Source organism: Trachemys scripta, chromosome 6 (assembly GCF_013100865.1).
Source record: "Trachemys scripta elegans isolate TJP31775 chromosome 6, CAS_Tse_1.0, whole genome shotgun sequence".
Taxonomy (NCBI): Eukaryota; Metazoa; Chordata; order Testudines; family Emydidae; genus Trachemys; species Trachemys scripta.
The window spans coordinates 31,596,843-31,624,552 of NC_048303.1; the positions used below are offsets into that span (position 1 = coordinate 31,596,843).

The following is a 27,710-nucleotide window of genomic DNA, read 5'->3' on the forward strand; positions in this document are numbered from 1 at the left end:
TGTATTTTTAGTTGCTTTTCACAGGCCAAAAAAAAAAAAAAAAGTCTGTCCCCTTGCTAGAAAAGCTGCAAAAGGCCCAGGCCTTTGTAGACTCTTCACATTGAAAGAGGAAAGAAAAAGGTTCTTGGAAGTTGGGGGAGAGATCTTCACCTGGAGTCCTATCTTTTTATTTTAGATGGTCCCCTGTTAACTGATGGAGTTATCTGTGGTGTCCTGTTTACGAGTCTATCCAGGACATTGTGACAGTGTATTGAATAACACCAGACCTTTCAGGCTACTCTAATTGGCTGCTGAGAGCCATGGTGCACTATAGCTCCATCCTAAACAATCCACGGTCAGGAAGGATACTTTGAGATACATTAAAGATACAGCTACTGTATTATTTATCCTCTCAACTGCCCTCTGAAGATAAATATCGCCATTGTACAGATTCAGACTAACACGGCTACCCCTCTGATATTGTACAGATGGGTTATTGAAGCACAGAGAGGCTAAGTGACTTGCCTAAGGTCACACAGGAGGTCTGGTGGAGCAGGGAATTGAATCTGGGTCTCCGAAGTGCTAGGCTAGTGCCCTAACCACAGGAACATCCTTCTTTAATAGCTCACCGTAGAATTTGATGGGGGAGGAGGAGGCAAGGAAAGAGAAGACATACCAAAAGGGCCAGATAGGCCTTGGAAAATGTGGAGGGAAACACTGCCACAAGCTGCATGACCTCCCTAGAGAAGATTCTTGCAAACACTTTTCCACCATGTTGGGTGCAAATTTTCACCATTTCTGCAACTCCTAAATTACCGTGAAGCAGTAAATGTTAGTTCCTCTTTGAATAGTGTTTCTGTGGATGCTCCACTTGAGGTCTGTATGAACATTCAATTGGAGGTTTTTCACAGCAGTGTGCATTCAGTCTCCACAAATGTAGCTATTCTTATGCTCTGTGCAGAGGCTACATAGGGTTGTAACAGACCGACCACCCTCACCCTCAGCCTGAGACGGAGCAGTTGTTAGTGCTTGCCTGTGCAGCGTCTCACCTTGTCAAGTTTTAGTTCTTTATATTAAATTTCTTTTATTCCAGTTTTATTCTTTGTAGCTCTTGTAGTTAGTGTTTACTTTGTTAGCTTTGAGAGTTCTTTTCTCTAATTGGATCGAGGCTTTGCCTTCCTTCCCCACCCCCCCTTCTCCCATTGTAGGGGCGGGGTCCTCTCAAAGCTTGGTTTTGTTTGTTTTGTTTGTTTGTTCTTTTTTCCCTGTGGGTTGTGTCTAAGTCCCCAGGCTTCAAACATTGCCTCACTTGCTGGGAATCCTTCCCAGTTAGTAATGGCCAGTTGCACTGTATTCACTGCCTTGGGGACATGCACATGCCTTCAAAGTGCAAGATCTGCATGAACTTCAAGAGTCACTCCAAGAGGGACAAAAACAAAACTTCAGCTCCTCAGAATGCAGCGTTCACTTCGTCTGACTTCAGATCAAGGACCCACAGACTCTCCTCCCCACTCCAAACACCATCCTTCAAGCTCCCACAGTGCCCCATCAGTCTCAACAGTTCAGTCGCTTTCTAGGTCTTTGAAAGACAGACCTTTGGGTTAAATGGAGAAAGCCTCATCCAAGACGAGTGCTAGATCTCCTCAGAGAGACTGTATTCCTACAAGTCCTTCTGTTCTGGAGACATTGTACCCCTTAAAGCCTTCTGAGAAGGCTTCAAATGACCTCAGTACCAAGGTTCCCTTCATGTTAAAGAGACACAATACCCATCATTGGGTACACAAGTCCTTGGTACTGTCAGAGCCTGAATGAGGTGCTTCTGGGTCCCTGCAGTTGGCTCCAAAGAATTCGGTACCATCTGCCGCTGTTTCATTGGTACCAAGAGTGCCAGTACAGCTAGAGTTCGAGTGTCCTATACACATCTTGGTACTGCAAGTTTCAACGTCCAGGACTCATCAAGAGTCTGCACAGATGCCTCCTCATCAGTTACTGGGTGAAACTCCACAGACTAATATATCCTCATCCTCCCCCGATGAGGCTGTGATACCTTCACCAAGTTAGGTGAATGACATCAAGCAATTCCAGGATTTGATGAAGAGAGTAGTAGACACTCTCCAGATTCCATTAGAAGTAGTTCAAGAGACTCAGTGTAAATTGATTGATACTTTACCATCATCAGCACAGGTAGCTTTGCCTATAAATAAGGAACTATTAGAACTTGTCAAATGATCTGACAGACTCCTTCTACTGCCCTGGCACACTCCTTGCCCCCACTCTCCCTATCCTCAACAGCTAAGAGGGCAGGTAAAGACTATTATGTCCCAGCTAGGAGTTCAGAATTCTTACATTCTCATCCTGCCTCTAGTTCACTGGTCATGGATGCAGTGAGTGAATGTAATGGGCAACACCATTCAAAGGTGACTCTACATTATAAAGACCACAAGTGCTTAGACCTTTTTGGTTACAAAAGTTTTGTCTTCAGCCCTGCAATTCTGGATTGCTAATTATCAGGTGACTCTGGCAAAATATACTCCTGGGGGAATTCTGTGGCAAAAAAATTAATTCTGTGCACAATATTTTAAAATTCTGCAAATTTTATTTGTCAAAATAACACTGTATCAGTTTCAATTATTTTGGTAATTTATTTCAAAATACCTGTCAGCAGCAATGCAGAGAGAGAGAGAGAGAGACTCTCTTTCTCTCTCTCTCTCTCTCTCTCTCTCTCTCTCTCTCCCCCCGCCCCCCAGGAGTACAGAATTAAAGAAACCCCTATGAGAACCCAGTTTCTGTTTCTCTGTCCCTCTTTCCGCCCCCGGGCCTAGCTAGGGGACCAGAAACCCACACTCCTTACCTCCCAGAGCCCAGCTGCGGGGAGTCTTCTCCGCCAGCCCAGATGCTCACATACACACCCCCTGCCCTCCTAGAGCCCAGGGATCCAGAGGGAGTAACAGCCTGATGCTGGGTCCCGGGCTTGTGTGGAGTTTCCTGCACGCTGCCTTCTTCCTTCAGGACATGCCGGGAACTGCAGCAGCAGGGAACCCCCTAGCTCCCTCCCCCTCCCCTCAGCTCAGCAGTGTCTTCTACGTGCAAGCTGGGCGTTGCTGGGTCCAGCAGACCCTAGTGGCGGCCAGCAACTCTGCAGCCCATTTCTGTGGGAGGGGCGGGGGGGGGGAATTCTGGGCAGGAAATTCTGGGCAGAACATTAATGTCTATGTAAATTCTCCACTGTGCAGTGACGCAGAATTCCCCCAGGAGTAAAAATATAATCACATCAGTTTCACAGTGTTTAGTTCTTTGATTGTGAATACTTATCACAAGAGCATAGAGAGCAATTTCAAGCAGTTATTGCTAAGGGGCAACTTTTGGTGAGAACAACCCTGCAAGCTTCTCACGACACATCTGATACGGAAGCTTGTGCCATCTCAACAGTTGTATTTATGTGTAGAGCTTCATCGCTTCAGAGAAGTCCACAGCACAGTAGAGGAACTTCCCTTTGATGGTTTGAAATTGTTTAGTGACTCCAGAGATGATGCGCTACAGAACACAGATGTGTTCTCTGAGAGACTCTGGTGCGGGTCTTTATTCTTTGGGCATATATAAGCCTGTGAATAAGAAGAAATTTAGTTGGTCTCCGACAGCACAGAGATCACATACATCCCATTGGTCATTGGAGCCACCTAAGAAAAAACCCAGGATGCAGGAGGGAAAGTTCTCAACTGTTACTGCTACCCTGACACAGCAGTCATTGTCTACAAAATGTTTTTGATGCAGTCGTTGAGGTGCATGAATACTCCTTTGATCCAGATCTGATGCTGCACCATCCTGTCTCCCACGTTTTTGGAATTGTCTCTCACTTTGCCCCAATGAGGTGTGAAATTACCTCCAACAGGTTTTGGTGGGTATAATGTTGGGTACTCCATCCACTTCCACTGCGCTTTCCCCTCCCTTTTCAGGGACTCTTCTCACAAACCTCTTGTAAAACAAGATGTTCTATCCCTTATTTGCATAGGAGCCATTGAACCAGTTCCCACTGAGTACAGGGGAAGAGGATTTAATTCAAATACTTCTTGGTTCCTAAAAGGAAGGGAGGGTGGAGACTGATTCTAGATCTAAGGATGCTGAATAATACCTTTGTCAAGATACAGAAATTCCAAGATAGTGACACTTGCAGCTATCATTTGATCTCTTCAGGATGTGTCCTTTCATATCAGGATACACCCTTTTCCAGGAGGTTCCTAAACGCCATGATAGATCAGGAATGTTACTAAGATCGAGTCCTTCCCTTTAGACTGTCTACTGCCCCTCAGGGTGTTCACAAAAGTTCTGGTGGTATTCGCTGCACAGCAACTGGAAGTGTGCCAAGTTCTGTTCAAGAGGAGGTCTGGGTCATCCTTCTGTAGGAGACATCTTTCTCTTCTCATAGTCAGGGGTCTACTTTACACCTTTCCCCCGAAGCCGCTCATCCAGAGGGCCTCAAACAAAATCAGATGAAACAAAGCCAGTCATCGTGATTGCACCAACCTGGCCAAGACAAGTGTGATTCCTTTGCCTCTTCTCCCATCCAGCTGTCAATGTTCAGTGAATGCCCAGTCTTCTCAGTCAAGACTTGGGGACCATTCTTCATTCCATCCTGAAGTCTCTATAGCTCAAGGCTTGATACTTAAATAGCTCTTAGGGTTAGAACTCTCCTGTTCAGGAGAGGTTCAAGAAATCCTGCCTATTAGCAAAAATTCCACCAGAAGGACCTACTTTCAGACATGGAAAAGCTTTTATCACTGGTGTACCTACTGTCACCTAACTCCTGCTGATTCCTCCATCTTGGAGGTTCTGGAATATCTTCTTCCTCTGAAGAAAGGAAATTTTTCTTATTAATTCCATTACATTTAATCTAGCAGCCATAAGTGTTTCATTCTCTGGTGGAGGGTTTCTCTGAATATGCTTATCCTGTAACTTCCAGATTCATCAAAGGGTTAGCAAATCGCTTCCCGAGTGTTAGATACCCCTCACCTACCTGTGGCTTAAACTTAGTTCTCAATATTCAGCTGAAGCTTCCATTTCAATCACTAGCTAGCTGCTTGCTTCTGAACTCTCCTACTTTAGTGGCTATTACCTCTGCCTGAAGAATTGGTGATCTAGCAGCTTTCATGGCTGGCTCTCCCTCCCTACACTGTTTTTCAGAGAAAAGAAATCTCCTTGAACACATCTGTCTTTCTTTCCCAAAGTTAGATCAGATTTTGACATAAACCAGTCAATTCATCTTCAGTTTTCTATCCTGCACCCGATCTGCCTAGGAAGAAAGCTCCCCTTCACACTTTGGATGTTAGGAGAGGGCTGACCTCTTATTTGGACAGGACTAGACCTTTTTGAGCCTCCAAGACACTTTTTGTTTCTATTGTGGATGGAGCTAGAGGAGTTTCCAGTGTTTGCGCAGAGACTTTTTACGTGGGTTTCTGGATGTATCCTCTCTTGGTATACAGCTGCTAATATACAACGACTAGCGTTATAGCCCACTCTGCCAAATCTAAGTCTGTTTGTTGCCTTGCTGAGGGATGTTCCTGTTGTAGAGATTTGCAAGGCTGCTACATGGGCTTCGGTCCACACCTTCTTGAGACACTATGCCATAGCTGATGATTCTCGGGCAGATGCTGCCTTTGGTTCTGCAGTTTAGAGTCAGTCCTACATCAAGCTCTGACACTCCCACTGCCTTCAGACAATACTGCTTGGCAGTCACCTCTAGAGGAGCACCCACAGGGACACCACTCAAAAGAGAGGTTACTTAGCTTGTACAGTAACTGGAGTCTTTTGAGATGTCCCTATCGGTTTCCACTACTTACCCTCCTTTCCCTCTGCTTTGGAGCCTCATTTTCTTAGGGCTTTGTAGTAGAGAAGAATCCGAGGGCAGTGCATCTATCTCCATGCCATATATCCATAGTACAGGGCACAGGATAGCTAGGCGTGTGCACAGAATGAGCACTGCTATTGAAAATCTCCAATTGAAGGCACATAGAGCACATGCTCATCTCAAGTGAAGCCCCCTTAGGGACATGCATCTCGAAGAACTCCAAGTACTGTACAGGGTAAGTAACCTCTTTGGAAATCTGTTTTTGCAGCTGGTGTTTGCACAGCTCAGCCTTACATTTTGACCTTCATTTCAGAAACTTTTGACACTGAGATATTTCTAATCTTTGCATTCAAAATAGGTTTAAACATATTTTTTCTGTAGCTGAGTATGGGAATGGCCATATAATATAGAGATGCTGTAATTATGGTCGATGAGTACAAGGGTCCAACTACTGTACTTATATGGAAGATTCTCACTTTGCACAGCACAACGTGGTCTCGGTTGTGACTGAGGCCTTTTGGTGCTACTAAATATAAATATTTAATAATAATAATAGAGAAAAGACAGCAGATGTAGATGCAGAAACAAAACTTTTTGCAGAGCTTTTATTTTGTCTTTTTGAATGTTGCTTTTTCTATTTTGCCTTTTTATTCCATTTTCACTCAAGTTAAGAAAGTGGACTGGAAAATAGCCTTTTTACACTGAAGTGCTGTTTCTTAAACTGCTTTCTTATGAACCATTTGACGAGCAGTAAAACAGATTTCCCCCCCCATTCTTTGTAACATTTCCAACTTCTGTGTCTCTCTGAGGTGTTTCTTTCCACCTCTGTTGTGTGTGTTATATATAATATTTAAAAGCCTCCTATTTTGCCCATCTCAATCTTTTACAAGCCTTTTAGGTTTTAATATTACTATTGAAATAATGATCTGTGCTGGAGAGGTTAATTCCACTTGGAACAGCAACTTTTAGTTGAGCCATTGTGACAGTTGCTAAATTTTTCCTTCAGAGTGTAGCGGAAAGTATAACAGATACTGAAAATTATGGAATAGACTTAGAACTATGCCACTCCTAGCATTCGTATGGAAAAGCTAGTTTCTTTGAGGATTTTTTTAAATCTTGGGCCAATGCAAGACAAATGATCTTTTAAAAATAGATAATTAACAGCTGCTTTAATACATATAGTAGTGAAAACCACTGTGCCTCTTATGAGTTTGTCCTGGGATATAGATGTTGATCATATAATGGTTTTCACAGATTTGTCATTTTAATATATACTCAGTTTCTTCAACAATATTTTCTTTAACTTTTGTTCTAACTCCTTCCTCCACTTGTGTCATAAGAATGCAGCTGGAACAGTTCTTTCTGTTTGTTTCCACAATAATATCCTTGGTAAATACCATTAATACTACTAGTTTCTTCAGTAGTCAGCTTTCTCCCTGTATGAAAGTTGACTAATATTCTTTCTCTAGTGAAGTATTATGTTAGACTTAATGTACCTCATTAGTGAATATAGAAACTGTACTCTAAATCCTAAAACAAAGATTTGGGGATGGGTTGAATTGAGAAGCTTATTTGATCTTTATTACCCCCTTATGATTTTGGTTTCTGTGTGATTTCCTGGGGAGGAGGAGAATCTTAGGGGTCTAACATAAAGCTTAAAGATTCCAGCATACAGACACAAATCTCTGACATGTCTTTTTCTTTGACCTGAAAAGCTGAAACTTTCCTTCCAAACTGAACTTTGTTCTTGACTGTCTCCGTTACAGAAACATTTTATTTCTATTACACTTTCCTTCCTGTATCTAACTCATGGAATCACTTCCATGGCACTTCATAGATGTTCCAAGTAGCACATTGTTATACTCAGCCACTGAGAACTGTTGGGAATTTAGTTGTCCATTTTTACTGAACAATAAAATGTCATGCCGAGGAAATATGAATTTTATAATAGGAATATAGCAAAATAGCTATAAAGAGTATAATATTATTAATTTATCAAATTGATGTGAAAATTAAGCATCTGACTTATTTAATTATACTAGACACCTTCTAGTATAATTAGTCAGGTGCTTAATTAGTTGTCATCAGTTTTCTGAATTCATATTCACTTTGCAATCATATCAGTATAATTTCAGATGAAAGTATTTCCATTAAAAATCAAAGTTCAAATTATTCTTGCTCAAATAATCTTTTTGCTGAATTACTATATCAAGAAGAATTTGTCTCAAATTATGCATGCTATGTGTTGTGTTGTATAAATATATAGCAAACTGTAAAAATTTGCTTTGGAGCTAATAAAATCAAAGTGTAGTTATTTTTGGTTCAGAAGCTTTATTTCCAATACACTGTGCAATGCCTACATATTGCCGTATGTCAATGGTTCTCAAACTTTTGTACTGGTGACCCCTTTCACACAGCAAGCCTCTGAATTAGACCCCTTCCCCCCCCCCCAAATTAAAAACACTTTAAAATATATTTAACACCATTATAAATGCAGGAGGCAAAGCAGGGTTTGGGATGGAGGCTGACAGCTCGCAACCCCCCATGTAATAACCTTCTAAACCCCTGAGGGGTCCCGACCCCCAGTTTGAGAACCCCTGTCATATGCGAAGGGGATCGCTCACTTCATATATGGCAGGGCATAGCAGGCCCTCATTCTTTTTTTGGCATCCCTGTTGACAGCCACTCTGGTCTGATGGTGATCTGTCTGTTCTGTGACTCAGCCCTCTGGCCTGGTCACGTATTTTATTTCCTCCTCTTTCGGAATATATAAAGAGTCCAGCAACAGGGTAGTCCTCTGGGTTAAGCAGGGATCTCTGAGTCTCCCCTTGGGTTGAGGTCTTGACTCTTCAGTCCCCAGGGCCTTCTCTCCCGTAGACTCCCCATATCAGGGGTCAGCTTTGGCCTTTGGCACCCCTAGGAGTTGGTAGGGGAACCCAAGCCCACCCTTTCCACTGGGTTCTGAGCCAGGACCCAGTGTAAGCACCTGAGTCCTGCACCACCGAAGTGCTATACTGCTGCCTCCCTGAATCACTTCCTATCCATCCCCTCTTTCCCAACAAATAAAGACAAGACATTAAATAACTGGAAATCAAAGATAGTCTCAGACCTTCTGAGAATCCCAAATTTCTTCCCTTTGGGTTTGGCCACATCACTGTAGTGAGCTCTTGGGCAGCAAGAACTCAGAGTTTAGGTCAGTTCACCTCCACTATCTGCTGCATATTGATCTGTTCTGCCTTTTGAACTCCTGCTCTAAGCTATGCATGCTTTGTAGGTGTGGTGTGATGGGGCTGCCTGTATCCAGAGCAGCTGCTTAACCCCTTTTTTACTGATGTGGGGTTTGTTTACCTGTCACAGTGTTGTTATAGTCCACACTATCCTTTGATATTTGGAGACTCCTGATAGCACGCAGAGCAGGGTGGGTTCCAAACTTTTGTCTTGATAACATTGTCAGTGCTGTCAACTAAAAATGTGATCTCTCCCTTACGCCTTCTCAGTTCTCCCTATCTCAAAAGGCTACATTTAGAATACACTTTTATAGTATATAAAGATTGATAGAACAAATCCTGCAACTTGACAGGGAGTTAGAGTGTATGACCCTTGCGGTCCCTTCTAGCCTGATAATTAAGCCCTTTTCAACAAGATATGCCAGGATGTGAGGAGTTTTTTTAAAAAAAAAAACCTGAATATCCTCCATCCAGGAATCTGAATTTCATATCCTTGCAACTCTCCTTTATTGGAAATATAGTGGTCCATCTGTTCTTGTTTCCAGCAACATCAAATATGAGATGCTTCGAGCAAGGGGTAAAAGCCTCAAAATGCAGCTAACTAATGCAATACTATGACATCTCCAGTTTTAATCTTTTTCAAAACACAGCTGATAGGTGATTTAATCATATGTTTGCTGCTACATGGGTTTCTAGTGCTTGAACTGTATTCAGTTTATTTTAATGTATGTTAGTGTGTTCTAGGCTCAAATAAGCACCTTACTTTAAGAGTTTTGGCTAGACTCTGCTTTACCACACATGGATTTCATTTTCAAATATAGTTCAGATGATGGCAATGGTCACGGGGGGAGTGGGGGGGTTATAAATCTAAATTAAAACAGCTGCCAAGTACCTTTTTCACAAAATAGGACAGAATTAAGAGAAACAATCTTTTCATAAATGAAGACTTAAATTATTGGAAAACGACTTAGTTGTGGGACAGGACAACCTGATATTTGATGTTTACCAATGGGCAAATTAAGTTGTGTACAAAGCACTGAGAATCTCTTATAGAATGTTATTTGCCTACATTCTGCTTCAGGTACCTATAAAATGAAATCCCTTGATGTTTTTCTTTTCATCACAGCAATACAAAACACTTTTAAGGCTGATCTTGATTACATTGTTTTTTGTAAAATCTTATGTTAATCTGTGATTAGTACTTTAAAAAGCTTGTACATGATAGTTTAAAATGGAGCTTCTGTTGTGATTCTATACTTTGGTTCTACTGCCAAATAAAAGGAAACGTTTCAGTGCAGCGCTACTACAAGGAAACAACACTGCTGTAGATTGTTCCATACAAGTTGTAATTTATTTTGAAGAAAACTAGAGCATTAAGATTATCACTGTTTAAAGAATTCTACTTTGTTGGAGCACCAGACTTGTGTCCTGTGCAAATATAAGCCAGATATTTGTGCCCCTTATACAATCATATGAAATCTTGGCCCACAAGATGTTGTTTCCCTCCATTGTCCCCTCTCTCCCAAAATAAATGCTATTATGCTGCAAAGATTTGTTGATGAATGACCTCTGTTGTGAGGGGAAATACTGACTTGCAAACCTGTAGACTAACTTTCTTGTTAAAACCCTTGGCAATATTAAATATAAATGCTGCTTGGTAGTATCATGCAAGTGTTCTGTGCTGTAAGCTGGTTTGTTGACTAAGCCTGGTCTCTCGGGCTTGTCTACATTACCTGCAGGATCGACGGGCAGCGATTGATCCAGTGGGGGTTGATTTATCGCGTCTAGTCTACACATGATTGACCACCGAGCGCTCTCCCATCAACTCCAGTACTCCGCCGGAGCGAGAGGTGCAGGCGGAGTTGACGGGAGAACGTCCGCTGTCGACTCAACACAGTGAAGACATTGCGGTGAATAGATCTAAGTACGTTTACTTCAGCTACGTTATTCACGTAGCTGAAGTTGCGTAACTTAGTTCGATTTCCCACCCCCCTCAGTGTAGACCAGACCTCAGTGCCCAGACTAACAAGAGTTAGGAGTTCTCAGGTAGTAGTGTTCTCACCCAGTGGTGAGTGTGTGCATCACATGTGGAACAACAGAGACTGCCTGACCAACTGAGTGCCATTATTGATTGGATCAAATGGAGTTCAGTTCTCTACCAGAAGAAGAGATGCAGCAGCTTGGGAAAGTAAAGAATTTGGGAGATCGGAATTCCAGAATGGATGTCAAGAGCCCCTTCCCACTCTCAGCCGCTTCTCTTGGGAAGTATAGAAGGCTATATAGATTTGGAACAGCTAGTAGTTCTTGCATTGCAGGGAAATGTTGACATTGCTAAAACATTCCTTTGAAAGTGATTCTATCTAGGGCAGGTTTTGGTTGGGGCTAAAGGGGTGAATGTAATTAAATTGCAAAACCTTTAGAGAGAGAGAGAGAGAGAGTGTGTGTGTGCGCGCGCACGAGAGACATATGTATATTAAAATATACTTAATTGTAGTATTGGTTTTCAGGACCGAAGTACTGAACTGTTAAAGTTTAGGGGCAGTATCTCTCAAAATTTTTGAATGTCAATTGAAGTCACATTTTCCTTTCTGTTGTTACCAGTATTTGAACAATTGATATTTACTATTGCGACTCTTTCTCTCTCTATCCCCAATAGCCTAACTCTGGTGAGCTGGACCCATTATATGTGGTTGAAGTCCTATTACACTGCAGCAAAGAGAGTTTGAAGAATTCTGCTACTGAGGCTGCAAAGCCAGCAAAGCCTGATGAGAAAGGAGAGATGCAGGTTTGTAGTTCAGTTTCATTGTCAAATATCAATAGCGTTAAAATATATTCTATATAGGAGGGGTAGTCAATTGGCGGTCTGGGTTTGGTCCACGGTTCACCTGACGCTTTTGAATGGACCCAGAAATCTTTATATTTAATTATTATTTATTTTTGTGTTTTATTATTATTTAATATTATTATTTTTTCTCTGGAGTCTGGACCTTGACCATACCTTGACCAAGAAATTTGGACCTTGACAAAAAATAATTGATTACCCGCTATATAGCATCTTTCAGAGTTTATCATAAAAGCCTTTGCAAACGTTAAGAAAAGAGGGGAATTTTATTCTCTAAGAAAGTGAAGGGAAATACATTGATTGATGTAGCTTTGCATTCTTAAACAGCTGCTAGGTTTCACCTCAGAGGAAGCTGCTTTTCAGTGGTGAACGAAGTGGTTCCTCTGTATCTGTTACTTAACTCAAAGGAATGTTGTGTGATGTAGCTAATGTTTTATAAGTGCTTTGAAATCGCTGGATGAAAGACTCTTAAATCTTCAAAGTACTTTATAAATTTTAGAAGTGTGCTAAAATTTCTATGGCCTCCGGGTGCACAAGTGTCATTGGTTTCTCTAGGATATCTAGTTGAAATTTTAAATTTTCAAGGGCAGCTACACATCTTCCTTTAAATGTAACGAAAAATGTGTGACTGAACTACCTACCCCGCTTTGAAAATCACAAACACTGTAGTTGACTTGATCATACAATTCTACACATACTGATTTCAGCTTGTGGGTCTTGTTCATCTTTGAATATCATGATCTTCTCATTTTTTTTAATTTAAATACGATTTTTCTTCTTCTTTCTATGAGCCTCTAAGCCTTGCCAGTTCACTTTAACCTAGGGTGGGTGTTCACCCTGCTGCATGTTTTATGTCTTTGCCCCTTTATTCTACAAATTCTGATTAAGCTGAAGATTTAACTCTGGTTCCTCCGTGTTTGTCTTGTTAGTACTCAGGAATGCTCATGTGCTTATTTGGTTGCCAGATAGGATCTTTTACATTAACAGCTATTCTTACTACTGCATCTTTAACAGTTAGATCTCTGTTAGCTCTTGGGAAGAGGTGGTTAAGCAAGAAACTTCAAAAAGTGATAGAAATCCTGTTTTAAAGGCCAGAATAGTTACTGCATCAGAAGTCTCCTTCCATAGGTGTTTGAACAGTTGTGTTGGTGTCAAAGACTTTTTGATCAGATTTTTTTAAATTTATTCAGTATATTCTAATAGATTAGAATATTAATATTAGTCTGATATGTTACAACTCCTCCGTTGGGATATCTATGTGTGTCTATAAAGACAGCATTTTTTGGGTATGTCTACACTGCAATTAAAAACCCATGGCTGGTCCGTGCCAACTGACTTGGGCTCGTGAGGCTTGGATTGCAGGACTGTTTAATTGCAATATAGATGTCCGAGCTTGGGCTGGAGCCTGGGGCTCTAGGATCCTGCAAGGTGGTTGTCTTCTGTTCCTTGTATGCTCTCTGCTTTCTCTTAATACCCTGTTTGAGATGCTTGAGATCCAGTTTGGTCTGCAATCCTTCCCTGCAATTTTTTTCCTGTTGCCTGGAATGCAGGCTCCAGATAGTTTCTGCAACTTTGACTTAAAGTAATTCCAAGCCTCCTCCACATTCAGATCCTTGAGTTCCTCAGTCCAATCCACTTCTCTAAATAATTCCCTTAACTTTTTCAAGTTTGCCCTTTTGAAATCAAGGACTCTAGTTGCACACCTATTTTTGCTTATCCTTCCATTTAGTTTAAACTAAATTTACTCATGATCACTCGCACCAAAGTTGTCCTCTACAGCCAGTTTCTGTGATTTTAGACTTCTGCACATACATCTAAATAGATGACTCGAGTGGTTCACAATCTTCACACACAGCAGACAACTCACTTTGTGGTTCTTCCTGTCATCATGAACCCAACTATCGATATTTCTAATAATCAAATCTCCCATTATTATAACCTCTCTCTTAAATAACTGAGGTTCCCTCCACTGGAGGGGTATCCTCAGTATGAGAGGATATCAGGCTATCTGGAAGGGATAATAGGATTGTTTCCTTTCGCTCCAGTATGCTGTTCTCTTTCTCCAAGACTTTTGTCATCCTCAGCAGCACCAGGGCTGTCAGACTGGGAGAGGGACTGCTCTGTGTCCCTGAAAATCTCGTCTGTTTACCTCTCTGTCTCCCTTAGCTCCTCCAGTTCAGCCACTCTGGCTCAAAAGCCTATACCTGGTCTTTGAGGGCTATGAGTGGCTTGTACTGAATGCATGCATATGCCACCCGCCCACAAGGCAGGTAATCATACGTGCTGCATTCAGTGAAATAAACTTGATAGCCTCCATTCTGCTGATGGACTTCTGCCTGCATTATTTTACTCTTGCAGGGGTTTGTTTTGTTTTGTTTTTGCTCTTTGTTTTTTGGGGTTCAGTGGAGTTACAGTTCAAGATTGAGGTGCATTGGCAGATAGAAAACATGGGGGAAAACTATGGGAAAATTTGGACTGCATCTGCCCACAAACTGTGTGGCTGAAGCCAGCACTATTAGTTCGTCACTTTAATGAAATTAAGTCTGAAATTTGAAAGATATATATTTTAAAAGACTGCAGTATCGTAGTTCTTTGTATATTGAAAACTATCTGAAAACCTGCAAAATCTGTTTTGTGGTGTTTGTTCTGACAGAACCCTATTTTGAAGTGCAAGAATTTCAGTCCTCTTCCAATTAAGCTTGCATTGCAAGCTGTATCTTTGATGTACTTTAAAGAAGTGCTTTTTAACTTTAACTTTTGCCCTTTATTTAAAAAAACCTACTATGTACTGTGGAAAATTAATCCAGTAGTTGCAGAGATGTTTATTAAATTATGAGTAAATGAGTTTTGTAGAATGCTAGGTTTAACTATCTAGCTGCACACAGAAAACATTTTTTCTTGTATGTGGTAAAACATAGAACTCACCTTATCAGCCCATAAAGCTATTGTAATGGACATTATAGAAGTTGCTGTGGTAAACTAATTTCTTCAAAATCCCTAAAGCCAAATTCTAATGATATTTCTACAAAGTACTATTTAATGCTGCTACTTTGCTCCAACAGACTCTTCCCTGAAATACAAATGCATGTCACAATTTGCTAAATAGAATTGGGACATGCAGAAGTACGATAGTCAGAGTTAGCTTATTAACAACATTTTCACACTTACAGATTGGGAATTATTGGTGCTTAAATGCTTGCTGATGAGAATAGTGCAAATATAGGCCCCAACTCAGCAAAGCATGTGTTCAAGTGGTTTTAGGTATTAAAGTTACTTTTCTAAAGTTTGTGTACAGTACGTCTCACTCTGATATTCTTGCATTCAGATTTCAGAAACAGAAAGCCTTACAAAACTCTCTAAAGATTTGGTTACTTAATATCTAGTAACTTTTGAATAGTAGGCATAATGTCCATTACATGTATGGGGGACACTTCATAATAACTTCTTAATGATATTTCATGCTTCTGTCATACCCATTGAACTTTGTCACTTGCATAATGGTAAGATTATTTCTAACTGCTTAATAAACATGCCTTCAAAGTTCTCTGATCAGTGAATTACTAAAAACGTTGCAGTGGAGATTGCAACAGAGTATAAACAAGTAATGAAAGAAGTTGAGAATATACACGCTAAAATATGGATGCCCTTTTCTCAGGTATTGCATTGAAAACAGTCACATAAGTGTTTACAGTAATGTGAAAGATGGAAGTTTGTCAACACATGCAGCACAAGCTCTTAAACCATGTTATACAGAAGACCTTTTGATAGCTATTAGCAGGATTGACTTAGCGAGGCATGTTGGTAGTCATACTTGTACATCATATCTGAAGAATTTGAAAGAAGTTTTGCAAATGCATGAGACTACTGACTAACTGGACTTAGTTGCAGCTCAGAAGATTGTGCTGTTTATTTTTTTGTAGACTTTCAAGGACATATTAACCTCTGTTTTTTAAAGCACTATTTAATTAAGCTTGGCAGAATTTGATTTTTATTTTATAATTTCAGTATATAATATCTGTTTATTTTTAAGCTTTTTTCCAAATTTTATTGATATTTAAATTTTCATAGTTGCGGGAAATTATGGAGGGAATCAGATAATAGGGGAGGGATCAGGCAATTGTTGAATGATGCTAGATGTTGAGATTTAAAAATGTAAAGCTTTTTATAACCATAAAAACACAAATTGTCAATGTCACATGTCAAAATATAGAGTATATATCTTTAAATCAAATTCTAATACATTCTCAAGCAGCATTTTTTCTTTCTTCACCTATTTGTAAATTTAAATTACTGTTATTATTTATTATTGTTGTTGTTGTTGTTGTTTTTCATCCCTGTGTGGTGAAATTGGCATTTACTGACATTTACCGATAAAAAGCCAATCCTTTCAAGCCTAGTAACGATCCAGAAGAAAGTTATTTATAAAGACGTTGGTTGAACTATTTAAAATAGAATGAAACAAGGTGTGCTAAACAGAGTAGTCTAAAAACATTCAGCGACTAATACTTTAACGTTTGTACTGAACCTTGGAAAAAGGGCCTCGGTCTTTTCAGTTATTATGTAAGCAAGACATTTCTCATCTTACTTGCATATTTAGAACATTCTTTTCAAAAATGTAAAACAGCACATATTCATATTTGTATGATAGTGTGTTTTGCAAGTTTAAAAGTGAAGACTCCAAAATAGGAACAGAATGAATTTTAAGTAGGCTTTATTTTATGTACAGTTTTTCGTAAGGGACTTTGGTTCAGATTTTTAAAGGTGTACAGGCTTTGCTGTGCTCAGCATTGCAATGTCTAACAATGTCTAACGGATTTAGGAGCATAAATCTTTTTTTAAAAAGGGATTTTAAGCATTTATCCTAAATCCCAAGTGCCTAAAACCCTTTTGAAAATCAGATTCCTAAATCACTTAGGCCTTGCAACGCTGACCAAAGCCAAGCCTAAATATCTTTTCAAATCTGGGCCTTTTTCTACTATTGCTAAAGTAATAACTAACATAACACTGAGGGATCATGCAGTTAATTATAATTTGAGCATGACACCACTGTTCAGTTAGTTTCATGTGGTCAGAAAATCTGTTACAAAATCGGGTAGGAAGAATTCTTTAGCCAACATTTCAACATGGGTTATTAATTCTGTTCAGGATACAGTGTTCAGTTGTTACAACTCTGGAATAATCTGCAAAAGAAATCACAATTTGCTTTCTGCTAAGAAGTTAGAAATTAATTAAAAATAAATTTTACAATGATTGAAAGGCATCAATAAAAATCTCCTGTATTGTTACTTTATCATTTACCGCACTCTTTTGTACAGGTTGTTCCGGTTTTGGTGCATCTTCTCTCAGCTATCAGCAGTGTCCGACTTTACATACCCAAAGACCTGAGGCCCATCGACAATAGGCAAAGTGTGTTAAAATCTATACAGGTACGTGACTTCCACAAGAATTTTAAAAAACAAAACAAGCAGTATACTCTAAACAGCCAGACACAATAGGGCATGAGAACACTGTTTCTTACATTCACATTGAGGTTTGCTTCATGTCTTCAGTCATCTGAGATTTAGTGTTTTAGAAACAGAGTACATGTAAAACATTGGTTGCCTTCAAACAAAATGACTTACCTGATTATTTTAAAAACTGAAATCTAATGTGCCTAGTTTCAGCATATATGAAACTTCAATAAAAGTTTCTTCTATACCTTAAATAGTCTAATTATGCCATTTGTTTTGTTTTTCAGTCTGTCTTTTAAATGTACATTTTAATCTATAAAATCTTGTGTTGCTACTAATGTCTGCATTCCAAAAAGTGCATTTTTAAATCTTTTTGTTGCAGGAAGTACAGAAGCGGTTCCCTGATGGAGTACCATTATTGGACCCCATTGATGACATGGGCATCAAAGACCAAGGACTGAAAAAAGTCATCCAAAAAATAGAGGCTTTTGAACATAGGATGTATTCACATCCACTTCACAATGATTCCAGTTTGGAGACTGTATATAAGCTTTGTGAAAGAAAAGCACAGGTGAGGGATGGACTATGTCAGCAATTAGCTGAAGGCACAGCCAATAAGTGTGCCCCTCTCATTGATTACATTTTATCTGGAAAGTGAAATGTTAGTCCTTCCTCCCCCCCCCCCCAAGCAATATTGCAGAATCTCAGTAGGTCTGGCTGAGTTTTCATGGAGTACGCTTTACTCTTCGAGGTATTTGATAGAAAGTGTGCAAATCTGATCTGAAAAAGATTTATCTGGAAAAATTGACATGGACCAGAATGCTGCTCAGTTGTCACTAATCCTAATCATTAAGAAAAATTAAGTAGCAATGTGCATAATACAAATAATGTGCATTTTCACATATGCCAGATATACTTTAAAGTGACCAGTTTTTCTACACTTTCAGACTATTCCCAAAATAATTCCAGAAAGATTGATAGGCACAGTGTAAAAGACTGTTTAAAAACTGATCCATATAAAGTATTTGATAATCAAAATAAGTGAAATCACACACTGGGACAGGTTTCAGAGTAGCAGCCGTGTTAGTCTGTATCCGCAAAAAGAACAGGAGTACTTGTGGCACCTTAGAGACTAACAAATTTATTAGAGCATAAGCTTTCGTGGGCTACTGCCCACTTCTTCGGATGCACTGGGACAAATTCTCTGCTGCCTTACATTCATTGTAGTCCCACAGAAGTCACTCAGTGCCCAATTCTTCCATTCTTATTCATGCTGAAATAGCACCCTTTTTCGGTGAGTATACTCATTAAAATGAATAGGACTGTTGGACTAAAGTGCTAGTTGGCTCCAGTTAGGCCTGGTATTGGAGCCTGGCTCTGATTGTAAATTAGCCTAGAATTAGGCCTCCAGTCTAGTCTTCCTTAACTGTGTGGTGCCAAGAGGGCTGGGGACAGCAGTGTTGGAAAGCTCTTGGAATCAAAGGATTTAAATTTATTCATTTTGAAACTGATTATCCTACCCTACAATTATCATCAAGAAGGCGTCTGTCATCCTATTGGAGCAGTTTATTACAAGTTTTATGGCACATTTTATTTGTATGTGATTATTGTTGAATGGTCTTGTGGTGAAGGCACTAGCCTGGGACTAGAATTCCCAGCTCTTCCACAGACTTCTTGTGTGACTTTCACCAGGTCGTGTGTCCGTGTCCATCCATCAATTCCTTGTGTGTAAAATGGGGATAATATTTCCCATCCTCTTATGGGTATAGATATACTATGATGATGGAGGCCATATTGTTAGTACATATCTTTAAAATACAACTACATCTCTACCCCGATATAATGCTGTCTTTGGGAGCCAAAAAATCTTACTGCGTTATAGGTGAAACCGCGTTATATTGAACTTGCTTTGATCCGCCAGAGTGCGCAGCCCCGCCTCCCCAGAGCGCTGTTTTACCACGTTATATCCAAATTCGTGTTATATCGGGTCGCGTTATATCAGGGTAGAGGTGTATCTGTATCTTTGTATTCTGCTGAAGTTGTCTTAAGTGTCTGTGTTAAGAATACAGGGTCTGAAAAATTTTGTACACTTCTGGGGTTCACAGATTGCAGTGGATATTAGAACAGCAAAGCGGGAACTAAAGAAAGCCAGAACTGTCTTACAAATGGATGAGCTCAAGTGCCGCAAACGTGTATTGAGAAGATTGGGTTTTGCCACGTCATCTGATGTCATAGAGATGAAAGGACGAGTTGCTTGTGAAATCAGCAGGTAACTGAAGGTTCCTATGGAAGTGTTATGCATACATATGCCTTGCTGAACCCTGCTGATGCCTAACATATTATATTTCTAATCCTAGTTACAGCATGATAGAGGCCACTTTTAAAAATCTTTAATAGGAATGCACATGTTAAAAATACATTTTCTGTGTATTACAGAGAACAGTGATTTTCTTTAATCCCTTCCAAAGAAAAAGGAATAGACTAGTGAAAGCAATAAGATTCTAATATCCTAAAGATAAAATGTAATGGAAATTTGAACTGATAAGAAAATGATCTGTTAAAAGGCCAGGACAATGGCTTTTCTTTACAAAGCCCGGGCCTCAGTCTCTTGTAATATTTACTGTATCAGATATCATACATTTATGCCATGACAGCTAGGGCCCTCTAAATTTCTATAGCCCAGTTCCTTGTATTCCATTAATCCAGATTGCCCATAAACTCTTAGATGTAGCAACAGTTATTCTAATGTCAGTTCATTGACACTACTGAAGAGTACAATTTAATTGATGCCAAAGGGCTGCAGGAATAGATGAAAAACAATAAATGTGATTGTAAGAAAGTAATGCATTTACTAGGCATGTACCATGTTAGAACAGGTATTTCAAAAAAGATTCGGATGGGAACTGTATCAATTAAATCAAACTTCAATATCTCAGAAAATTTGTCGGATTTATTTTGTACAAGTGGCTATAACCACTAAAGCTTGTAATTCTTGGTAAGTACAATTCTTTTTTAAAACTTAACACCACAGTAGGTGCTGTTTTTGTGCCTGCTCCATGAAATTGTTGCCCTAATTCTTTCTTGCTATTCTGATGGATCTTATTACATTAAATAACACAGTAGAATTAAGCAGTACATAACAAGAGTTGGTCAGTAGCTTACGAAATTCCATACTTCCATGTAATTTAGGAATTGTTTGCTAATTGTCTATTTTTCTGTATTGAGCTTTTACATTTTTATTTTCATTTGAGTTTTGCCTAGAAAAAGTCTGAAGTAAAAGTGCAACAGTATTTTAGCTGATGCCCAATCAAAGAAAACTCATGATTTGTCTGCAGATCTGTTTTTTATATAGCTCATGACCAGGTTTGCTTTAGATTTTATAAGCACACTGAACTGTTTGCTATATCCTATAATATCATGAAAATGTCAATTGTATCCTGTTAACCATCTCTTCTCCAACAATTGCAATCCCAGTTTCTCAAGGCTTTATCACAAACCAAATGTTCTAACCTTTTTTTTTTATTATTATTCTGTTGTCCTTTCTCTGGATCTGTTTAATCTCCTTTATGTCCTAGCTGTCAAAGTGATAACTAACACTGGGCATAGCTGCTGTAACAGTTCACTTGTAAACTGGCAAGAGATTCTTTGTGGCCAAGTAAAGCTTTTTTGGTTTAGAAGGACTTGATTTTTTTCAGAAACATCATTTCTCGCTTCTCCTTTCCCTTCCCTGACAAATCAAACTTAATTTTCAGTTTTCCAGTAAACTGTCAAAATAAAAAGCTATTCTCTCTTGTGCACGCAATGTACTTTATAATGCAAAATGTATAGAATTAGAAATACTATTTTAAGAGGTCTGTTACTTAAGCTTCCGTCTCGTTTTCTCCATTATAGTGCTGATGAACTGCTCCTGACAGAAATGATGTTTAATGGGCTCTTCAATGACTTATCTGCAGAACAAGCAACTGCATTACTAAGCTGCTTTGTATTTCAAGAGAATGTGAGTTACTTTTCAGAAATCATAGATTTGTTTGTTTGTATCTATCAAAGCTATAGTAGAACAACCAAATTCATGTTCCAGTAAACACCAGACCCACACTGAAATCAGATTTCCAGGTTTCCACTTTACTGAAGTACAGACCAGTGAGGGTTGCTGACTGGTCCAATGATAGTCAAGCATTGACTATTCTCCTGCCTCTGCTACAGCTGTCACTGTATTCACTAGGAGTAGAGGTGTTCCCTGCATTTCTGATAAAGTCTTTAAGGTACTACAAAGACAATTGTGAATTTTGAAACTATAAGCATCATTATCAACCCAGCAGGATAAATCAAAAGCTGATTGGTGTGAAGTTAATAACAGTAAGTCCTGGAGGAGAGGAGTATCAAGTGAATTTTTACTGCCAGAAAATTAGGTAATTATAAACATGGTGAAATACAACTGAAAAAAAATCAATTAAATGTGTTTGAGTTGTGTGATGAACAGTACCCTGATGATTGCAGTACCCAGCTTCACAAACTGAGTCTAGCAGCATATTAGGTTGTATGAAAAGGAAAATAAGTTTCAAAGAAAAGAAATAATGGTATCTCCTATGGAAAGTGTCAGGCTGGAATATTGTGGTCTGTTTTGTTTGCCTAAAGCGGTCTTTAAAAGGATATCCATGAATGAGGGGAAAGTACAGGAAGGTTCTTGGACCTTCCTGTACTTATGGTAGTAATTTTTATATCACTAAAGAAAAAGTAGTAGTATTTGGCAAGTTGTGATAAAATCAAATTTTAGCAATCCCTCTTCTCTCTGACAATAGCACTTCCATCCCTCTCCTGGAGTGGCAGCGTTACTTTAACACACGCACTCACACTCACTCTTTGTGAGCAACAGCTTCAATTCCTTGACATAATCTAACCCGGGTACTTCCAAGTGCCTGTTGTCATAGGTACCGTATCTAAAAAAAGACATAAGACTCTGAGGTGAAACATACTAGCAGAGTCATTGTACGTGGTCATGATTTGAAGCTACAGGACAAGGTTTAAATTATATTTTGGGAATGACTGCTTCTCCCGGAGAGTGGTTGGAAAGTATAACAATCTATTTTGAATTAAATAGGAGCAAGTAGTATAAAGGAAGTGAGTATACCATGTATTTGGAATACAAATTACAATTGGTTATGCCTACATCTAATCTCTGTGAGTATCACTGGGAATACTAAGGGTTCTTACAACTTCGGTGTCAATGGAGACAGGGGTGATGGCAATTATCAGCCAATAAGTAGGCTGGATGACATAAACTGAGTTTCTGTGGAAGTGTCTCATTTTGGGGGAAAGTTGGCTTTTTTTTTAATGAAGATAATTTCTGGGACAGCATACATGCAAAATTCCTCCTCACTCACTCAGACATGCAGAATGATGACCAGTCACATCCAAGATTTTCCCACTCTCTAGGGCTCCCTCCTTTGCATGTCTGTTTTAATTTCTGCCTTGCTCAGAGCACCACATAGGAAGGCTAATCTCTGCACTATGTCTAAAAGAAGCCACCCTAAGTGGGACTTCTAAACTTCTTCAGCAGCCCTTGTAGACTCATTGGCAGCCATAGAATGCTAGAACTATAATGTTCTGGTGCAGTGACCTACAAAGCCTTAACTTTTAGAACCATGGTAAATTCAAGTTGATAGTAAAGGAAATATCCACCATCACCACTGAAGCTAGGGATGAATCCATGGACTCCATGAGGCTGGCAGCAAGCTCAGTGGCCAGGCATAAACACCGACATAAACTATAAGGCCAAAGCTGCATACCTCAAAATTGTCAGGTATAAGCCTATTTAGGGAGCTGCCTAATGAGGTCCTAACTAACACTGAGAATCCAAACATTTGATCCCCACTCAAGAAAATTCCAAGTAGGTCTACAGGCCCTCTCATGTGCAAGGGTGGAAGCTTTTTTCATCTCAACCCACAGGAGAGGGACTTTTTTTTCCAATAAAGTTGTTTTAAAAAAAATTTTTTTTGAATTGAAAATATCTGTTAGCATGTATTACATGAATGATTTTGTTAAAATATTTTCATGAAGATTCAGGACTCTAAACCCCTTGGGGTGACTAATCTGTTGCTGTCTGGTCCCCATGCAGTGGGGCTGTTTAATGAAGAGCCTCAAGCCTGACACATGCGTATGGTCCCCCCTCCCAAGAAGCTAGAGTGAAGATTTCAATGGAGGAGCAGCACATCAGCATGCACTCTCTGTTTTGAGGGGAAATCATACCTACATTGAAAACTTTAACTGTCAAGACACTGCTGTGGTTCCAGTGTAGGTAGCAAATTTGGATTTACAGCAAAACTTGTATTAGGGTTGCCACTACTGAAAACTGCAGGGTATTTCTGACTTTTACAGGTACATCTAGAATCCTGACCTGTGCTCTTGTGGACACAAATAGAGCTGCCGAAAAGCAGAAAACACAGTACAAGGATCAAGTTTTTCAGATAAAATCTAAAAGTCTGAGAGAGGTGTACAGCAATCTGGAGGTCCTAGCCCTTTAAACTTTTTGTACTGGCACATTTGCCATCTTTTAAAATGTGATGCAAATATAAATACACCTCTTATAACAGCTGAGCCATGTCACCTCTTTGAAATACCCAGCCTCTGCCTGCCAAACTTTCTAAATCATACAGCTTGTCCTGGATGCCCCCATTATATTAGCTTCTGATTAAATAAATAAAGCTCAATGACATAATCTGCAATGCTCAGTCATCTGTTTCTGTGCTTTCCAACATAAAAGAAAATGTTCTAGTCATGGAAATTTTGATTGATGTGTTTAAGAAGACATCTCTTATGAGAGAGGAGTAAATACAGCTTTTGTCAGAAACAGTATCTCTGTGTTTACTGACTTATAAAATTATACTAATTTCACAAAGACTTCCCCCATTTAGAACTGAAAGAAGTTTTCTAATTTTACTCCAGTATTTTGTGGGAGTGGGGGGTGGAATCCTCACTAGGAGGATTAGAGGCAAGTCATAGTTGGACTTAAGTAAGAGTTACTCTTTCATAAAAACAACAAGGAGTCTGGTGGCACCTTTCATAAAAGTATCAAGATCACACATCTTATTTTTAATTCACTTCATAGTGCTAATTGTTGGCAAGGACTTATGGCCTTTAAAATTCAAAATAAATATTCATACAGTAGTAAAGCCAGTTCCTGTAAACGTGATGCAGTTTGTTAATGCTAGGCGCTGAATACTTCACTATTTATGCAGCTGATACTTGAAGAAATTCAAAGTATTTTCCTGTAGTGATGCTTAGTATTGTGAACATATTTTAAAAAAAATCATACATGTAAGGTATCGCTACAGATGGCTAGCAGAATGTGGCACCTATGTTGACTCTAGAAGTGAAGAGTCGCAGATGCTAATAATTTACTGTAATGGGAGTGATGCCTATGTACACCATTTCTCAGGTGTAATAGAAAGTTAAGTAACAGAACACATAAATAACATATTATAGATTGTAAAATCTATTAGTAACAGCAATGAATCCAGGCTCAAAGCAGGACATACAAGGCTGTTGCACTTGGTTAGCCTAGAGATTCTTATTCAGACCCATTGACACTTTATACATCATTCTTTTAAAAATAAAAATTCCACGTATACATTTTTCTACATTCTTAATTAAAAGTGAAGCTTCAAATTTATAATCAAATGGCTGTTGATTGGTACATTCTAGAATAATTTATAATATTGAAAATTCAAACTTAAGTTTTAACAGAGGGACTGTCTTGAGTGTATCTAGTACAGATAAAGGATGCCTTTTAGTCCCATTAGCATGTTTTCTTTATTGAAAGTCTTTCTTTTGTGTTCAGTTAATTTATATTTTAACTTTCATGTTAAGGATACCCGGAGAAACAGATAGATGCTCTATTTTTAAATAAACGTACTTGAAGTAGATTCTAGTATTTGTGATAACCGGTGTGAGAGGGCATTAGAAAGGTTTAATGTGGCACTAACATATCTGGTAATGTTGCAGATTTGATTTTGCATTTAACTTGATTTAAATTGGGAATATGGAGCTCATGAGCTTGTTTAATATTTTCTTTTTCAGTCCAGCGAAATGCCCAAATTGACAGAGCAATTGGCAGGACCGCTTCGCCAAATGCAGGTAAATTTTCCAGTAAAAATCTTTGAATTCAGTGGGACAGCTCACTGGCATAAAGTTAAGCATATGCATAAGTGCAGGAGTGAGATTTAATTCTGGTAAAATTGGTGAATTCTTTGTCTAATTATACTAGCGCAAGACTTTGCCATCATAATAGTGGATTTTGTTATTCTTGGTTATACAGTCTTTTTTTGAGGCCTGTGCAAATTAGAGGGTCGTAGCTTCTGTAGTTCAAGCTTATTGCACACACCAGGGACTCTGTGAATTCTTCCATTCCCATTCCCACCCCCTCAGGGCTCCATGTGTGCCACCCTCCCATCCCCATCTATTTCTGGGACTCCCTGCAGCTCCCCACAGCCAGGGGTTTGCTGTGAATTCCAATGCCCTCCACTCTCCCTTCCCCCTGGCCAGGGACTCTGTATGCCCCCTTCTCCATACCAGGATCCCACAAGCTCCCTCCCCTCCCCCATTAGGGGTTGTGCCCCCCATATTCTCTCCTCCCCTATAACAGGGTCCCCTATTCTTCCCGCATGCCCCCATTTCCTCCACCACCCCATTATTGTTAGTCTGGGATAAAAGTCATTCCAGGGTGTCACCATGTTAAATTCTATTGGGAGGATGAGCAGGGTGGTGGTGTGCAGTAAGGTGTTTATTTGGGTGCCTTCAATGACATGTTTGCTCTATAGACTAGTGGCTCTCAACCTTTCCAGACTACTGTACCCCTTTCAGGAGTTTAGTCTTGTGTATCCCCAAGTTTCGCCTCACTTAAAAACTACTTACAAAAGTTTCACAGCACACTTGCATCTGAAGAAGTGAGATTCTTACCCACGAAAGCTTATGCTCCCAATACTTCTGTTAGTCTTAAAGGTGCCACAGGACCCTCTGTTGCTTTTTACAGCACACCATTACTGAAAAAATTGCTGACTTTCTCATTTTTACCATATAATTATAAAATAAATTAATTGGAATATAAACATTGTATTTACATTTCAGTGTATAGTATTTAGAGGAGTATAAACAAGTCATTGTATGAAATTTTAGTTTGCACTAACTTCTCTAGTGCTTTTTATGTAGCCTGTTGTAAAACTAATATCTAGATGAAACCCCTGGAAGACCTCTGCGTACCACCAGGAGTACGCATACCCCTGGTAGAGAGCCACAGCTATAGACAACTGAAGAGATCCTTGAAGCTGTGTCTCTGCTAACCAGATGCATCGGCTTCATGTGCCTCTTGTTTTTCCCTTTTTGGTTTTCCACTTTTCCCCAAAATCAGTAGGGTTCTGGCTGTTGATGGCCTAGAACACATTACCTAACATTTTGAAATTGATCAGATGCAGAGTTCAAAAGTTATCATGTTCTGTTCAGACACACGTAAATAGAGAAATGCCATCAAGTTGCATGTAAGGCCTTCATGAGCTTGGCCAATTAACATGTATCATTCTTAGATTTTAACATACAAGTTAATAACTGCACTGTAAATTGCTTGGTTACATTTATTCTAATGAGATTTCAAATTCTAGTGTAAACAATGTGTTAGTTTCTGATTTTGAAGAATTTGTCACAGTGCAACTTGATTTTAAAACTAAACCTTTTATTGCTAAAGGAATGTGCTAAAAGAATTGCCAAAGTTTCAGCAGAAGCTAAATTGGAAATCGATGAGGAAAATTACCTAAACTCCTTCAGACCCAACCTGATGGATGTAGTATACACATGGGCGAATGGAGCTACTTTTGCTCACATCTGCAAAATGACCGATGTCTTTGAAGGTATGTTGTTTTAAAACTTCCATTTTATGAAATGTCAGTGTGGTACAGTTCACAAATTCTGTGTGATTGACTTCTGTTCCTTGTGATGTAGTTAAAGTTTGCATTCTTCTGTTGGGAGAAAATTAGTAATTTGAAAGGCCCAAAGTTGGTTCTGAATATCCTTCTGAAAGTACTGTAAAGTTACTCAAGCCAGATATTTCAAGTATTTGCTTTCTTTGTAGTAGAAAACCACAAACTTTTTCTAGTTTGTGTAGAAATCATTTTAAGTCTACTTAACTGTTTGGTAATTTGGAAACTAAAAAAAAATTGACTGACTCCTTGATAATAAATAACCAATTTATTTAACCGAAAAGAGTAGCATTTATAAAACACAGAAATCCTAAACATTGCAGTATATTGTACTTACAAGAAGAATTTTAATGCTCAGTTTTCTTATTCAAAGCAGAAATGTTTGCCTCAACAAATCTATAACTC

The 27,710-nt window shown here is 39.2% G+C and overlaps 1 protein-coding gene across 1 annotated transcript in view; it reads left to right on the plus strand.

Moving 5' to 3' along the window:
- MTREX (Mtr4 exosome RNA helicase) overlaps positions 1-27,710 on the plus strand; it is an 85,189-nt gene that overhangs the window by 49,032 nt on the left and 8,447 nt on the right. The window contains exons 19-25 of the mRNA XM_034773805.1: positions 11,705-11,833; positions 17,206-17,316; positions 17,723-17,911; positions 19,446-19,609; positions 21,232-21,337; positions 25,417-25,473; positions 27,074-27,236. Of these exons, the coding sequence (XP_034629696.1) occupies positions 11,705-11,833; positions 17,206-17,316; positions 17,723-17,911; positions 19,446-19,609; positions 21,232-21,337; positions 25,417-25,473; positions 27,074-27,236 (919 nt within the window). The remainder of the gene's footprint in view (positions 1-11,704; positions 11,834-17,205; positions 17,317-17,722; positions 17,912-19,445; positions 19,610-21,231; positions 21,338-25,416; positions 25,474-27,073; positions 27,237-27,710) is intronic.